At 33.6% G+C, this 17,937-nt stretch overlaps 1 protein-coding gene across 2 annotated transcripts in view; it reads right to left on the reverse strand.

Annotated features, from left to right (window-relative positions):
• The window catches only part of LOC149414335 (uncharacterized), a 109,818-nt gene that overhangs the window by 78,690 nt on the left and 13,191 nt on the right, over window positions 1–17,937 (reverse strand). For both annotated transcript variants that reach the window (XM_089643982.1, XM_089643983.1), the window contains exons 2-3: window positions 4,515–4,642; window positions 2,904–2,978 (exon numbers count right to left, since the gene is read on the reverse strand). In XM_089643982.1, coding sequence (XP_089500108.1) covers window positions 2,904–2,978; window positions 4,515–4,628 — 189 coding nt within the window. In that variant the 5' untranslated portion in view covers window positions 4,629–4,642. The remainder of the gene's footprint in view (window positions 1–2,903; window positions 2,979–4,514; window positions 4,643–17,937) is intronic.

Here is a 17,937-nt window from a genome sequence, read left to right on the forward strand (position 1 = left end):
ATTGGCACTTTGCTGTCTGGTAACATTTTTTTTTAATAAAAAATTTACCATTCATATTTTCACCACATGTCACCAATGTTTTATCCTTTGTCAAAGTTTGAAAACCCGTCTGGCAATATTTTGTTCGAGTTTCGTTGAATAATGTACGTACGTACCTACGTTGGCGCGCTTTTACAATCACAACGAAATGGCACGGCACCATTCGTCTCATTTTTAACTATTATTATTTAGTGTGTACGAAAGAGCGAGGACACTTTTTGACACACTTGCTAATAACAGCTGTTGAACACGAGAAACTATGCAAATGACAGTGACGGAGTATGGATTTTTTATTTATTTTTTGTTTTTAATGGGAAAAAAATGTTACCAGACAGCAAAGCGCACAAAACATTTTTTACTCCAAATGTGCTAAGGAATAGCTGGTTAAAGTTTGTCGGGTACTTGCCGATACACCCTGTAGAACGAGCTGAACTAATTTGTTCATGAACTCACCCGTGGGAAAGCCATGTCCTACACAATGCACTTACAAGGTTTTTATCACTGCAAATACATTGTAAAAACTGTACAATTATAACGTCCTACACCCCAATCTGTAATGTTATTTAAAAAAATTGTACAAATTAATTTAAATAAATAAATACTCTGCTATCACAAATTTTCCGATGACGAATTCTTCATGAGATTTATCACCGGACACGTATCATAAAACGTTAAATTCCAGTTATTTTTCTTCGTTCTTTAAAGCTTTCACGAATTCTGTTTAGAGTTAAAAACAATTGCTCCACATTAAATGGGGAGACAGATTACGCTATAAGTTTTATCTCTCCATATTGCTCGCCATACAAACCCTTACAGACTTGTCACATCTAAAAAAATGATGTGCTAAGTGTAGGCGTGGTGACGATATGCGGTGTGATCTGCTAGCCAGGCTATATTTGAAAATTATGCTACCAGAACAATTTACGGAGCGCCGTAATTACGCGGCTGTCACCTGTCAAAGTGACAGATCCCATGCAAAGAAATGATATTCGACTGCAGTTTCCCAATTGATCTGGCCCCCTCTCCTGAGGAAGATTATAGCGTAGTGTGTCACCCCAACATATAATACATGTATGCCGCACATAACAAATTATGTGCGCATAATACAGCGTAATATGTCTAAGCCTTAACACGCGTGGAAGCGGTTTAATTTTAGGCCGATAAACAGACAAACAACTGGCCCAATCAGTCAGTTGTCTGAAGATATTCGTGAAGTTCGTTTCATTTGCAAACTCTTACCCAAGGGTACGGTTCAAAAGAAAACTGGCAATTTACAGTCGATGTCTTTGGCGTGAGTTACCAGTACAGTGACCTTCATCTTGTTTTGAAGGTATTTTTATATATCCCGTGACAAATCACGGGATGTATTAAAAATTAAATAAATAAATAAAAAAAATCCATGGCTGAAAATCTATTAGGTTACCCATAAATGGCGTTAGCTGTCGAGAATAATAGGAAAATAAATATGGTGGTCTATATTATTCCAACAGCCTATCAGAGCCCATGTCAATCTGGTAAAATAAAAGTGCTTTGTTGAAACCGGAGTTTTAATGATTTAGAAAGCTTGTGAGAAGGTAACCATCAACTATTGTATGAACGGCGGCATAAATTCATTACATACATATTGAATAAATATACATTTACATAGGTTAAATTTTTTTATGAATTTTAATTTTGAATGTGACGTAGATTTTTTTTATTATTTTAATATACATCATATGGGTTACATTAATACATACATATTTTGCAAAATATAATATTAAGGTTCATAATTGGTCATGTATACCTTATCAGAAAAGAGGAGCTCTTGTGCCTGATAAGTGAGCCACGATTCTTACTTAGATTCATAATTCATAATGAGATATAATAATAATAATATAATAATATATTTTATATATATATATTTTTATTTTTGTTTAATATAAGTTTTTTTGGAAAAAAAGTTTGATTTTATTTATTTGTTCTTGTTGGTTCGTAATACAGCGCAATTCGGAAGGGATAAGATATCTAAAGGGTTTTTCCAATAAAGGGTGTTATTTTGAATAGCCCGCTATTTCGGTAGATGTTACTTTTAAAGCTTTTTTTTTGACATTTGACAAGTAGAAACTACGCCATTAATAAAAATGGAACGATACACGCTTCAAAAACGCATTGAAATTATTAAAATTCACTTGAGTGAATCAAATGCAAATCATCTTGAGTGATGAGGCCCATTTCCACCTCGGTGGCTTCGTCAACAAGCAAAATTGTCGCATCTGGGGCTCGGAAAACCCAAGAGTTATTGTTGAAAAGCCTCTCTATCCTCAACGTGTGACTATTTGGTGCGGTTTATGGTCCGGCGGAGTCATTGAGTCATTGGACCTTACTTTTTCGAAAATGAGGCTGGAGCAACAGTTACGGTGAATGGATTGCGCTCATCTCTTTTTATGGCCGGAATTGGATGGTATTGATCTGGACAACGTTTACTTTCAACAAGACGGCGCTACGTGCCACACAAGCAACGAAACCATTGATCTTTTACGGGAAAATTTTCTTTGAATATCAAAATAACACCTCTTATTGGAAAACCCTGTAAATCATAATTTTAATACTGTTCATCAAACATACTAATTTCCGTTGTCTGTGCGTGATACTTTATCCCCGTTAAATGTGAAATCTCGTAGAATGAACTCAAATGTTAATTGATGTAATTTTCAAAATTTTTATTGCTCATCTGAAGAATATTTCAGACAAGCGATAAAATAGGGACTTATAATACAAAAAAAATATTTCAAATGTGTTTTTTTCAAAGTTGGAATAATTATAATATCCCGTGATTTTTCACGGGTTTGCGCCAGTTATTTAATAATAGAGAATTGACTTACCGCATAGTGCTTCTTGATGCCCGCTACCGAGAAACCGCTGACATGACCATCGTCATTTAAACGCTTGGATGAAGTCTGGAAAATAAATATATCCAATCGTAATACAATTTATCATTTGCTGTCAATCTTCAAGTCAGGGCCACATTTCAAATTATTACAAGAGGGACGGTGAATTTATATGTAATACTGTTTAAATTGGCAAATTTCTATATTATATGGAAGATCGTAGTCGAATTCAGACTAGGACGGGTTGTTTCAAATTTGATCAAATCATCAAATTTCAAAGTGGTTTTTTGAGTTCTGTGAAGTTTCTGTTCAAGTTCTGTTATTATTTAAATTTTGTGTAACAACTCACCAATAATGATATAATAACAAAACTTGAGTAGAACCTTCACAGAACTTGAAAATCAACATTTAAATTTGATGATTTGATCAAATTCTTTGAAACAATCCATCCTTAGAAAATATGATTGAATTCAATTTTAAATAAGGCTTGATATTATTGTTAAAAATTGAAAATTTTATTCGTTTCACTTGATCACGCCATGTCTTCCTTTGGCGTCCCCGACATGTTCAATCATTCACATCCTTAACAAAACAAAACAAAATTTATCATATGAAACATTTGGGAGTGGTGAAAGATCAACATTTACCTATATACTAAGGCGTTGCTTGAAGTGGCTTGTGTTTGAAGACCAGATCTGAATTGCCAGATAGATCCCCACTACCTCCAGTTTCACAACATATCCTAATTGGAGAAATCATAGTCTCACTGGCTCTAGACTGTTGGGAGCAGTTGGGACTCTTGTGTGGTATTCACATAAAAAAATGACCCGAGACAGCTACACAGCTCTCTGTCTCGACAAAAACTCCTTGCTCATTTCACATTCATACTTCGTCTCAAATAACACCCTTCTGTTATTCTGACTATTGACCTGCCCAAATCATGTTTAATCTAAAAAATACATTTCTTGGTTTCAAATAAGTTGGAAATATTTTTAAATCTCCTAGTACTTACCATCACGTGAAAGTTGCTTGTGTAACGATGGATATCTTAACCAGCCAAGGAATTGAACCCAATACGCCTGGGTGGAAAACTGACAACACAGTCAATGACTGGTATTTGATTCGCTTGATCGTTGCACGTCATACTCGGACATATCAACGACTTATTATACCTCTAACTTTTCCATTAAATATGTTGTCCATTTTTATGTGACATCTGACAAGAGCACCATTGCTGTGCAGTGTAAAGGCAGTGGAACTATATTACCACCCGGCTGGGCAGCATTGCGAGTAGGGGTTAAGGCAGGGGCTGTAGAAATTGATTTATTAATGCGGGTATTTAAGAGGCCAGCATTATATGAAGAAGGAACAGATGCTATTAGCTCGTTCAACATACGAGTCGACTTACACAAAAACTAAGTCGCAGAACAAATCTTCGTCCATCTGTTCTAAATGTAATCTAAGCATAAATTTCTTCATTTAAAACCATTACGCTTACAACAGATTAATAAATAAATAAACATATCGTATTTGTTCCCCTTTTGACCGTTTGCAAAAGTTAAGTTAGTTTCCAGAGGTACGTATAGGTTTAGCCAAGTTCCTCACCTGAATTTCCCTAACGGCGATGATTTTCCACGGCTGGGCGGCCATAGCGGAGTTCCTCACCGCGGCGAAGGCGGCTCCCCTGGCGACGGCAGCGCTGAACATTTGCAGAGACATCTCGCGGCAGTTTTCTGAAACAGTTTATTTCGAGAGTTTAGAAAAACGCTCCATAGATGGCAGGAAACACATTTTATGAGGAAAATTAAGTTAATTTCATGAATATTGAGATAAACTCGGCAGATGACAATTACACTATTTAGGAGCTATTTAAAATAAAATGCTTGGTGCTGACAGAGGAAGAAAGTATGATGAAGAAATGAGATCCCTGAAACGTATGTGTGGTAAATAGACAACATATATTATCGAGATAAAAATGGGGAGATAAGTAAAGAAAGCAAGTCGGACGTGAGTTTGTTTTTTGGGAATGTATAGCGTATAAACGAAAAGAGGAGTGTATATTATGCGGATGTGAATGGTATAAGATGTCGGGGACGCTCGAGTAAGACATAACACGATCAAATGTATCAAATATTTGATTCATACCCTGTCAAGTCAGAACAACAGAAGAGTGTATGGATGTGAATGAAGCAATGAGTGTGTGTCAAGACGGATATGTGTGTCTGTCAATCCTCTCTGCATACACATGCGTGGAACGGAGTTATGGCTAGTTAGATAATTGGTTATGACCAGAGATGTGCAAAATGGGTAGGTACCCAAAACCATTTGAAATGCAAAATGGAAATGGGTCAAAACTTTTCCATTTGAAAATGCAAAATGCAAAATGGTTTTTAGAAAAGCATTTCAAATTCAAAATGCAAAATACCTATTTTCAAAATGCAAAATGGTTTCTCAGGTCAAACAATCAAAATAATTATAGAATTTTTAAACGATTTTGTCATTTAATAATGGACAGCAATATAGAACAAACATATTACATGATGGTAAATCCAAAAACACTACGACTACAGATTATGAAACCACAAAAAAATTGCGCGGGACTAATGTTGCCAACGTAAAAACATAGAAACTGCTATCTAACATTTAATATTACAGCGTCATGGTCCCATGTTCAGTATTTGAATCAGTATTTTTTGTAATGGTATCACTCAATTGCCAGGGCTCCTACCAGGGAGCAACTTGACAAATGGAAATTATCTCTCATAGCGAGGTTGAGGACCGACTGATATTTGGGGCTTATGAAAAAAGATGAGTGGAGATAGTAGGAAGAATGTTGCAAAAAAGCATTTAAAATGGAAAATGCATTGAGAAAAGCATTTAAAATGCAAAATGGTTTTCAGAAAAGCATTTAAAATGCAAAATGGAAAATACCCATTTTGCATTTTGCATTTTGCATTTCCATTTGAAATGGATTTATTTGAAATAAAGCACATCTCTGGTTATGACATGTTTTTAGGTAAGTTGGGGGAATAATTACTTAAAAACTGAGTTTTACCAACCATAGCAAATATACAGGAACAACTTATTTTATATATTATACCAATCAATATATTACGAAGAAGAAAATAACCAAACATGAAACAGACACTCCGATTATCCGAGACACAATCTAGATTACAAAACATTTTCATTAGAAACTTTGTAATCATTTAAAAAGTTAGAAGCCAAAAATATAAGGAAAATTAGTTTGCAAGATGATATTGCTAATTCTGAATTTGAAATATAAGATCGACAAATATAACGTTTAATAAATCTGTCCCAATGGTCGAGTGGTTAAGACGCCTGTCCCGGTAAGACAAGAGATATTGGGTTCGATACCTAGTTGTGACTATTATCTTTTTATAAGTCTGTTTCTTGTTCTGTTTCATATTGGTGCAAATTATAGACTGCAAACAACTGTTTGCGGTTTTTCATTTATAAAACTCAAGCAATTTAATAACTAGTTAACGGGTGTAACAATAATATCAGTACGTACACTTCAATAAATAATTTGGATACCAATGTGGAGAATCTTTTTAAGGCCCTTTAGTAAACTTTCAAATATGACACCAAATACAGACTGAAACCGATAACCATGTAATAAATTTTAAATTTTTTGAGAAAAAGCACTGCATCATATCCCGAAAGAAAACAATTATCTATTCTGAATGCAATTACTAATGTTATCCAAATTGACCCTGGTAATAAATTACATCTTTGCGATTCTTTCAAGGATAAATAAACCATCCTGTCACTTCGAATGCAATCAACAATGTTCTCAAAATTTGTTTTGACAGCATCGCCATTCCATTGTAAGAATATTATATACTAAATACACAATTTGGCTGTCCTGAAACGGGAATCCTTCCCAGTTGGACAGACAAAGGTTTATTTTGTTTTGTATTGTTTGTAATTTATATACATAAAATAAATAAATAAATTTATATTTATTTATAATAATTACTTCATATTATCCGTCCTATTAAATTTTAATAATAAAAAATGAAGAAAATTAACCATTTATTATTCATAGTTACGAGTTACGAGACGTTGCTTGAAAAAGCAACGTTTGACGATCAGGTCTGAATAGCAGGGTAGTGTCCATTGCGGTTACCGGACAACTCAACAAAATGACAATTCAACACACCTTTAAAGAGTGATATAAAGTCATGAAAAGTGATGAAACAAAACATAGGTGAGTTTTACAGGTTAGTTATTTTTCATTGCTTTTAATGACTTTATATAACTTATGAAAGGTGTGTTGAGTTGTCATTAAACCGTCCACTGTCTATCTTCCTCTACACATCTCTCTTATCTTCCCCACTTCTTTCAGACGAGCAACAGTCACTAAACATAGCTAAAGTCGTTTGAAGCAACACGGTTTTGAATGTTATTTGAATTAATTTTACGTAAATGTAGTAATGTAATTATGTAAAATTTTGTACATTTTAAAATTAAATTAAAATACAGTACCGACGTTACATTAAAATACAACCGATAAACTGTGAAAAAATTTAATGAAAATTTGATGAAATTATATAATGCCCTTCCTATTGAAATTAAAAACACCATGGATATAGAGAAGTTTAAAAAAGACATCAAATTATGGCTAACTAAACATGAAGATGAGGAAATCATTAAATTTATGAAGTAACCCCAACGAAACCTACAGACAACAAACATAAATACTTTTTGCTTAATTTATTTTATATTTTGTGGGAACCAACAAATTAGAAGATGAGGAAATCATGATCAACACAAATACAACAACCTACAGTCCGCCTCGGAACAGGAATATCTAGTGAGGAGGACTGATAACAAACTACATCACTTTATATCTTTATTTTACTTAATATTGTATCTTTTTTACATTACTTTATATTGCAGTTAAATAAAAAAAGGTTCTTATGTATTTATATGACCAGTGTAAAAATTCCATCGAAGAGAGAATTGACAGATTCATGTAGTCTTTGCAAAATGCAAATAATAATGATGTGTTTAAATATTTGTCTCTACAAAGTTCATAGGAAAAAGCCATTTTTGTTTGTTTTAACACATAGCAAAAAACGTGTGTAAATTCGACATAATATTTGCCTAAACAATCATTAGAATTATATGAATGAAATAACCGAGATTTTAGCAATGAAATATGGATTTAAATAATGGGAAACAAATAAATATAAACTAGTCGAATTCGGTTGTGCGCTTAAGGCTCCGTAGGATGCGTTCTAAGATGGTTTAAAAGGAAGATATGTAAATATAAATGTTGGAGGGAGCGCGCTTATATTAAAAAAAACGATAATAATTAAGGCGATGCAATACGTAGTAATTCAAAATTATGTGTTTTTCGTTTGCAAATTTGGTCGCCTAGAAATGTTTCAGATGCTTTAATTAAATACTGCGAGTAGAATACATCTTGGCCTTTGAAATAATCGAGTATTTTTTAGATAAGTCTTTTTATAAGCCCAGAAAAAAATAGTGTAAAGGCCTATGAAAATTGCTTTAAAGTTCAAAATCTCCTACTTACAAACCCATTTTCGGTTATGATTTTATTGTATAATGTGGCAAATTAAGTATTTTATAAAATGATCGAAAAAAATTAAATATTTATGTCTGAACATCAACAAAATAAAATAAAAGGCAATTTTTGGCCATGTTTTTTTCTTGCATAAATCAAAACAGGCCTATGGTGTTAAGCGGGAATATAAACCTTATCGCCATCTACGTAAGGGTTGTTATTTAAAGCGGCTCAATTTAAAATATTACACGACGTAGTGCATCGCCTTAAGCGAATATGGTGAAAATCTTTAATAAAACACGAGTCGTTTGAAATAGGGATGCGTTTAAAGATACACTGTGATTTTTTTCATGTCTTTTACATATTAAATAACAGAACAAAAAGTGTTTTTAACAATTTTCGGAGCTTACTTTACGATTTTTTTCTATTGAGGGAATTTAATATAATGAACGTTTCGACATAAAAAATGTATAGATATTATCTTCAATAATAACATATATATTTTTTTGGAATTAAAAAACTTTAAGCGTTGACGAGAAACTTGTTATAAATTGTTAGAAATTAGGTATAAAAATATACAGGGTGTATCGGCACGTACCCGACAAACTTTAACCAGCTATTCCTTAGCATATTTGGAGTAAAAAATCTTATGTGCACTTTGCTGTCCGGTAACGTTTTTTTTTTTTATAAAAAAATTATTATTCATATTTTCACCACATGTCACCACTGTTTTATCCTTTGTCAAAGTTTGAAAACCCATCTGGAAAATATTTTATTCGAATTCCGTTGAAAAATGCACGTGTGCACCTATATTGGCGCATACTTACAATCACAACGAAATGGCACGGCACTATTCGTCTCATTTTTAACTATTATTATTTAGTGTGTGCGAAAGAGCGAAGACGCTTTTTGACATACTTGCTTATAACAGCTGTTGAACACGAAACACAATGCCAATGACAGTGATGTAATACCTCAAATTGTAATATTTAATTATTGAAGACAATATTAGCGATTTCCAAACGAAAATCTGAAACAGAAATATCAGAAAAGGATACGGTCACATCTAGGACTCGAACCAAGGACCCTTGCCTTGCCGGGGCACAAAAATTAGATAGGTTTAACTAAAAGACGCTGTCTAGATTGCATTTAGTTCGGGTTGAATCTTGCGATCATACATAAAGATGAAGACAATGTTGGTAGTTCTTATTCGAAGTATGATACAATTAAATGTGACCGAAGGGGATAGGGTCCCATTAGCTCAGTCGTAGAGTTGTGCCGCGGCAAGGTAAGGGTCCTGGGTTCGAGTCCTAGATGTAACCGTATCGTTTTCTGATTTTTCTGGGGGAAAATTCGGTTTATGGGAGTCACTCGAATAACCGAAATTGAACTTGATTTAGACTAATTTAGGGCTGGGGAATCCGAATCTGTAAGAATTAGATAGGGGTCGGCACTATTAACTGAGTTATAGGGTTTTGAAATTTCATACGCGATACATAGAAACCATGGTTTATTTATCAATTATGACATAAGAAAATCAAATTAGTGACGATTTATTAGTCTCACATTTCAGAAGTGCCAACCAAAAAATAAAAAGTGTTGCCATATTATAATAATATTTTTTTACAAAATAGGTTAGGTTTTTAGTTTGGGTTAGAGTAGGCAGAAGAACATGGGAAAAAGGTATTAGAATTAAATCACAAACCAGTCTATACAAACCTAGCGTAGCCCACAAACTATTTGAAAACTGGGATGTAACTCTAAAGGGGACGCGAGCAGGCGTTATTAAAGGGGCAATTTTTTGTAACAGGAAATAACATGGAAAAAAGGTATTAGAATCAAATCACAAACCAGTCTATACAAACCTAGCGTAGCCCACAAACTATTTGAAAACTGGGATGTAACTCTAAAGGGGACGCGAGCAGGCGTTATTAAAGGGGCAATTTTTTGTAACAGGAAATAACATGGAAAAAAGGTATTAGAATCAAATCACAAACCAGTCTATACAAACCTAGCGTAGCCCACAAACTATTTGAAAACTGGGATGTAACTCTAAAGGGGACGCGAGCAGGCGTTATTAAAGGGGCAATTTTTTGTAACAGGAAATAACATGGAAAAAAGGTATTAGAATCAAATCACAAACCAGTCTATACAAACCTAGCGTAGCCCACAAACTACTTGAAAACTGGGATATAACTCTAAAGGGGACGCGAGTGGGTGTTATTAAAGGGTCATTTTTTTGTTATAGAAAATCACAGTTAGGTTAGGTTATATATATATAAATTTAATATTTACAAGACTTTAAATAATAAACTACAAATCTGGCAAATGATATTTAATTTTCTGAATTTTCCATGCATTGATATTATTATTATATGGCAACATTTTTTATTTTTTGGTTGGCACTTCTGAAATGTGAAACTAATAAATAGTCACTAATTTGATTTTCTTATGTCATAATTGATAAATAAAACATGGTTCCTATGTATCGCGTACGAAATTTCAAAACCCTATAACTCAGTTAATAGTGCCGACCCCCACCTAATTCTTACAGATTCGGATTCCCCAGCCCTAAATTAGTCTAAATCAAGTTCAATTTCGGTTATTCGAGTGACTCCCATAAACCGAATTTTTTCCGATAAAAGATGCATTCATGTGCCATTTTCTCTTAATAAAAGTTGATAAAATAACTATGCGATATATGCGACTTAAATTTGTCTCCATTAGATATTTAAATTGAAATTACGTGTTGTTTTTTTTTAAACAGCCTTTGCTTTTAGCGGAATTTGACTAGTTTACAACAACAAAAATACCTGTACAATCTTTTGTAGTCAAAATGCTATTTATCATATGTCAACTATGGTCAACTTGTAGACGTTTGAATATAGAATGTTCCTTACTAAAGTTGTCAGAAAATACTCATGTTTTTATCTTCAGATAAATCTAAAATTTCTTATTTGTTAACCATGACTTTGACTGTAGTCTAGGAAAATTTAGTTGAACAATGTTATTGTTTTACCACAGAGTGTTGTTTTAAAATTCGAAATTTTGATTTCATAAAATTAGTTAAGTGATGTACGTGGTACTTGCTTTTGAAGAAGTATTTATTTTTAAATACGTCTATTTGAATTTCACATTTAAAACTAGTCTCACAGATTCGTTGTGGATGACAATGCACTATATCATTTTTTGTGGCAATCACGTACACACAAGCTGACATCATGGGGTTACTTTGTATGTTAACATAAGTAAAACCCTGATTTTAAAATTGAGTTTAATCCAAAACATGTTGTTGCAAGTTACCAACTTTTGGCAGTAACACCACGAATATATAAACGCATTTCTCTGAATCGGATGACATTAATATACGTAACAAATGTCGGTCCTACCGGATCGGCATTTGTGTAGATTTTATAACTTCAATTCCTGGGTAGGTAGGTTCAAACCTCAATCAAACAATTTTTTTAGTTTTGTAAGTTATTTTTAAATGGATGGATACATCCATAATAACAAAAACTTTGTTTTAAGGCGATGTACTACGTCTTGTAATATTTTAAATTGAGCCGCTATCAATAACAACCCTTACGTAGATGGCGATAAGGTTTAAATTCCCGCTTAACACCATCCGCCTGTTTTAATTTATGCAAGCTTAAAACATGGTCAAAAAGTGCATTTTATTTTATTTTGTGGATATTCAGGCATAAATATTTATTTTTTCGATCAATTTATAAATAACTTAATTTGCCACATTATACAATAAAATAATAACCGAAAATGGGTTCGTAAGTAGGAGATTTTGAACTTTAAAGCAGTTTTCATAGGACTTTACATTATTTTTTTCTGGGCTTATAAAAAGACTTCTATCTAAAAAAAACTTGATTATTTCAAAGGCCAAGATGTATTCTATTCGCAGTATTTAATTAAAGCATCTGAAACATTTCTAGGCGACCAAATTTTCAAACCAAAAACACGTGATTTTGAATTACCACGTATTGCATCGCCTTAACGAGTTAATTTAATATTTAAATTAATAAGTTTTAACGAAAACTCATAGAATTATTTGTTGTTAGGGCTTTAATCTCGTAGTCGGGGACGCCCGAAGAATACTAATACAGCAATATCTTTGACTGGAATGATATACAGAGTTGAATTAAAGTCCATGTAATGAAGTAACATTGTGGTATACAGTAGTGAATGGTGAAAGAAGTTGTAGTAGAGAAGTAGAGGTGGAACTGGAAATAATTTATGAATAATTGTTTGTTTGGAAGTGATGTGGCTTTTTAAAAGTATATGTTTTTTTAGTGTCGTTTGTATTGTTTGAAGTGGTAATAATGATGATTTATAAGAACACTATGAACCAAAAATTCCGTATTATAATACTAAATCAGCTAATGAAATGAACATATTTTTAATAGCCTAGCAGGACAATTTTTTTTGTTAGCGCCAACTGCGTTCAGTCCTCCATTAACGGAATTACCTGCATTTACCCTTATTTTCAATATCTCTATCAGCCTTCCCATCTCTCTAGAACATACTTCCCAAATACACAAACTCATCCACCTGCTCCAAGTATTCTTCATTAACAACTATATTGCACACTGTTTTCGTACTCTCTCTTTCAAACACCATGACTTTAGACTTACTTACATTCATCATTTACTCATTCTTCATGCATACTTCGTTCATCCTAGACACGAGAGACTGAAGATCATATATACTATTAGCAAAAAATTGTCCAAAGAAGCGAAGTTAGCAGTCCACAACGGAGTGCTGGTACCTACCTTGATGTATGGAAGTGAGGCATGGAACTGGCAAAGAAAGGATGAAAGTAGATTAAATGCTGTTGAAATGAGATCCCTGAGGCGTATGTGTGGTAAAACCATGTTTGATCGTGTGAGGAATGTGGAGATCCGCAAAGAGTGCAAGGTTGATGTAAGCGTAATGAGTAAGATTAAGAAAGGGACGCTTAGATGGTTTGGGCATGTAGAGCGAATGAGCGAAGACAGGAGTGTAAGGAGGATATATGATGCAAATGCGGATGGTATTAGAAGTCGGGGACGCCCGAGGAAGAATCAGATACTCGAGTCGGGCCATGTCAAGAGTCAGAATAATAGAAGAGTATGTATGAGACGATGTATGAATGTGAATGAGGCAAGGAGTGTGAGGTGTGACCGAGTTGTTTGGCGGTCCGTGCTCTCTGCCTACCCCTGCGGGGAAACGGCGTGATGGTTAGTTAGTTTTTTAGTTAGCCTAGCAGGATGTCGAACCTGATCTTTCGTGCGAGAGCCAATGAGGTTTCCTCTCAGCCATTGATATCGTCAACAAGCTCGTTTTTTTGAAAAAAAAAACACTTTAACAAACAAATAACATACATAGAACACTTAATTAGTTAGCTGTTGTCACCGAACAGATAATCTCTAGATGTATGTCTAAACCATTTTAAAGAAAACCGACGTCACCCATTTACAGATCCACCTACTTCTAGAGGCCCTTCAAAGAAAATGATATATATAAATTACAAACAATACAAAACAAAATGAACCTTTGTCTGTCCAACTGGGAAGGATTCCCGTTTCAGGACAGCCAAATTGTGTATTTAGTACATAATATTCTTACAATGGAATGGCGATGCTGTCAAAACAAATTTTGAGAACATTGTTGATTGCATTCGAAGTGACAGGATGGTTTCTTTATCCTTGAAAGAATCGCAAAGATGTTATTTATTACCAGGGTCAGTTTGGATAACATTAGTAATTGCATTCAGAACAGATGAATGGTTTCTTTCGGGACATCACAAGTCTTAGATTCTTTCCAGGGCATTTAGGAGAAAATTTACAATTGTATAGTTAGAATTTCCACATTTATAAACCAGTATAAGACATATGAATCCTATATTACTATATTTTTAGAATTTCTGAAGTGATTGAAATTACACATTACTAGACCAGAACATATGCCGTATGACATATAATATTTTTTGATGTTTGGAAATATATTTTTTATATCAGCAGAAGTAGGGTACAAGTGATCTTACTTCGAGACAGGGCTCGCCACATCACATTTCTATCGATTATTCCTTCAGTGGCTTGGCGCCACAAACATCGATTGCCTTTTGTCTATGCCCATACGAATAACAGAGGGACTCAAATTAACGACTCGATTAACAATTAAGGGTGACTTTTTTATACGCCGCGTGTTGTCAGTATAGTTGTCTATGTCTATGTAGGTTACATTCACATTTAATTAGTGTTATTTTGTCTTAGACAACTTTAATACTGCGTGTTTTTATTAATTGTTTATTTGTGAAAAACGGTGATTTCACAACATTTATAATGATTAACATTTATGTTAGATAACATTTAAAATTTATGATTATTTATTTTATTTTTTATTTATTATTTAACATTATAAATGATAACAATATGCAGACTTATAAATAATTTGTTCATTATTATTCTATTTCTCCATAAGTTGAGCTCCAGGAGCTCGTGTTTATAATAACATAATAACATTTAACATTTATGATCAATAACATTTATATTAAAATCTTTAACATTTAACATTTATAATTAACAACATTCAATATTTGTGAATTAATTGAGTAAATATATTCCTACAGCAGTCATTTGCCTGGCACTTTTCAAGCCATAAATCAAAACCCCCATCGAGAGTCCGAGGTCTAATAACAAGAAAGTTCTAATTTCACAAAATATAATATATATTTGATAAATTTATTGTAGAACGATATTTTTTTGTATGCATACCAAAACCCAAAACATAGAAAACTGAAAACTTCATTTTCTATATCATTTGAGAGTAAGGCATCTTTGGGTCCCCAAATTACCGAGCCCCTCCCGAGAATGCTACGAACGATTTTGTAGATTACAAAACCTAGCATTCTGGTCATTGTACCAAAAATGCGTAATTGATTTAAAAAATCTTAAAACGCACATTACGAAACGGTTCCAACTGGCTACAACGTTATTATGACATAAAAACATTGAGTTATACATAAATAAAATGTGCTTATCAAGGTTGTTCCTACTTTTTACAAATTTACAAAAATTTTCCAACATCAATTACACAATGAGGAAAATATTTAAAAAAATCTTAATTTAATTTGCCTCAATGGAAAATCCTATTTTATATTTACGTTATTCATTAGATTTCCGTAGAAAAGTGCGAGAGCAAAGATGTATTATGTATTAGGTATTTCTGATGTCATAGTTAATACAAACAAGCCATGCACGTATTAGGTTGTTTCATATATTGCAGTGGTTCCCAAAGTGGTCTATATAGACCCCCAGGGGTCGATATCGGCTTGTCCACGAGATTCAAATGGGGGTACATACGAGCGGACCCCCATTTACCTTAAGGCAACATTTAGGAGTTCCGTAGATGACACAATATACCTAATACATATAATACAGTTTACGTAACACTTATGAGAAATTACTTATTTGATATTTGTATTTTCATATTTCGTAAAGTTGTTAATTGAGGTATATAAATAGAGTCTACGTTCCTTTTCTCGTCAGAATTAATATATTCAAGAAAAACATTGCACATTGGAAGCCGCGAATTTTCCTAATTCCCCAACTTGTTTTTGAAAAATGTCCAGGGTAATAATAAATGCACTTAACAGAGACTTCAAAACTAAGTTTGAGGACATTTTGAATTTGGAAGTGGAATGTTGAAGAATCGGATATCATATGAGAAGAAGAACTGATCGAAATAAACGCTAACAAAGAACTTAAGGGGCAGTTCTGTAGGGTCAGCTACAGAAAAAAATTCCTGTTGCTTATCCTGCTTCATTTTCATTTGGTGTAATACCTCACAAGGGTGCCCCTGTCTGCACAATGTAAAGACAGAGGAACTATACCGCCACTCGGTTGTTGGACAGGCAAGGGAAGGGAATCTTTTTAATAAAAAAATTAATGATTATCACTTGGGACGTTAATAGTTTTAGGAAAATTCAATATTCGGGGGGTCTACGGAAAAAAAAAACGTTTGGCAAGTGGTCTACGGGGCAAAAAAGTTTAGGAACCTCTGATCTAGTGTGTTAGTTTAACAAAGCAAACGTTGTTAGAGATATTGTTAAAATGCATTAGGTGTTGAGTAAACACAACTTAAGGATGATTTAAAATCTATTGCAAACGGTTCTCTGCAATACAGATATATATTTTGAATGTAATATTTCGTGAATAAATTAATGAAATGGAATATTGGAACTGAAAATTAACCCACTTCTCGACATCCGATCGAGCTGAAACTCGGCAGATACACTCGTCGTTAATGACAGTGTATTCTATCAACGGGCAATCATAGCAATCATTTTAATTATGCCATTATGTGGATGAAATTACAGAAGTTAATATACAAAATAAATGTCAGTCCCACCCGATCGGCATTTGGCGACTTTGGTCAGTCAAACTAAATTATGTGTATATTGTTGAAAGTTTTTAATTTACGGGTTGTTTTTTTTCAACACACAATATCTATTTGAAATTGACTATCACATATGTACAAGCGGATATATACGCATTTCTCTGATATCGGACGAAATTACAGCAGTTAATGTATGAATTAAATGTCGGTCCTAAGCGATAGGAATTTGGCGAGGTTGTTAGCGCGGTTGACTGTCAGTTCCTGAACTGACTCCAGTGACTGAAGACTTGGTTTTTTTGTGTTGAAGCCACAGTTAAATAAATAACCTTATTGTCTCACGTCTAACCCGATAGAAGGACTTAGTAAGTCATAGAAAAATAATGTTTATTATTAAATTCTTCCATAGTAAATATCACCTTTTCACATGTCTTGTGTTACAGACAAATCAGTATATCGCACGACTCCAATCAAATAGCTACAGGTAGAAATTGAAGAACATACGTTATCTCATACTACAAATCTTGATTATAACATGGAAGAAAACGAAAGAGACAGAAAATTACTATACATCATATGTTTAGAAACAAATATACAGGGTTTTCCAATAAGAGGTGTTATTTTGAATAGCCCGCTATTTCGGTAGATGTTACTTTTGAAGCTGTCATTTTTTGACATTTGACAAGTAGAAACTACACCATTAATAAAAATGGAACGATACACACTTCAACAACGCATTGAAATTATTAAAATTCAATTGAGTGAATCAAATGCAAATCATCTTGAGTGATGAGACCCATTTCCACCTCGGTGGCTTCGTCAACAAGCAAAATTGAATTGAAATCGGAAAACTCAAGAGTTATTGTTGAAAAGTCTCTTTCTATCCTCAACGTGTGACTGCTTGGTGCGGTTTATGGTCAGGCGGAGTCCTTTTTCGAAAATGAGGCTGGAGCAACAGTTACGGTGAATGGATTGCGCTATCGAGAGATGATAAATGATTTTTTTATGGCTGGAATTGGATGATATTGATTTGGACAACGTTTACTTTCAACAAGACGGCGCTACGTGCCACACAAAAACGAAACC

Source organism: Hesperophylax consimilis, chromosome 20 (genome assembly GCF_061612785.1).
Source record: "Hesperophylax consimilis isolate HC1 chromosome 20, BYU_Hcon_1.0, whole genome shotgun sequence".
Classification (NCBI taxonomy): Eukaryota; Metazoa; Arthropoda; class Insecta; order Trichoptera; family Limnephilidae; genus Hesperophylax; species Hesperophylax consimilis.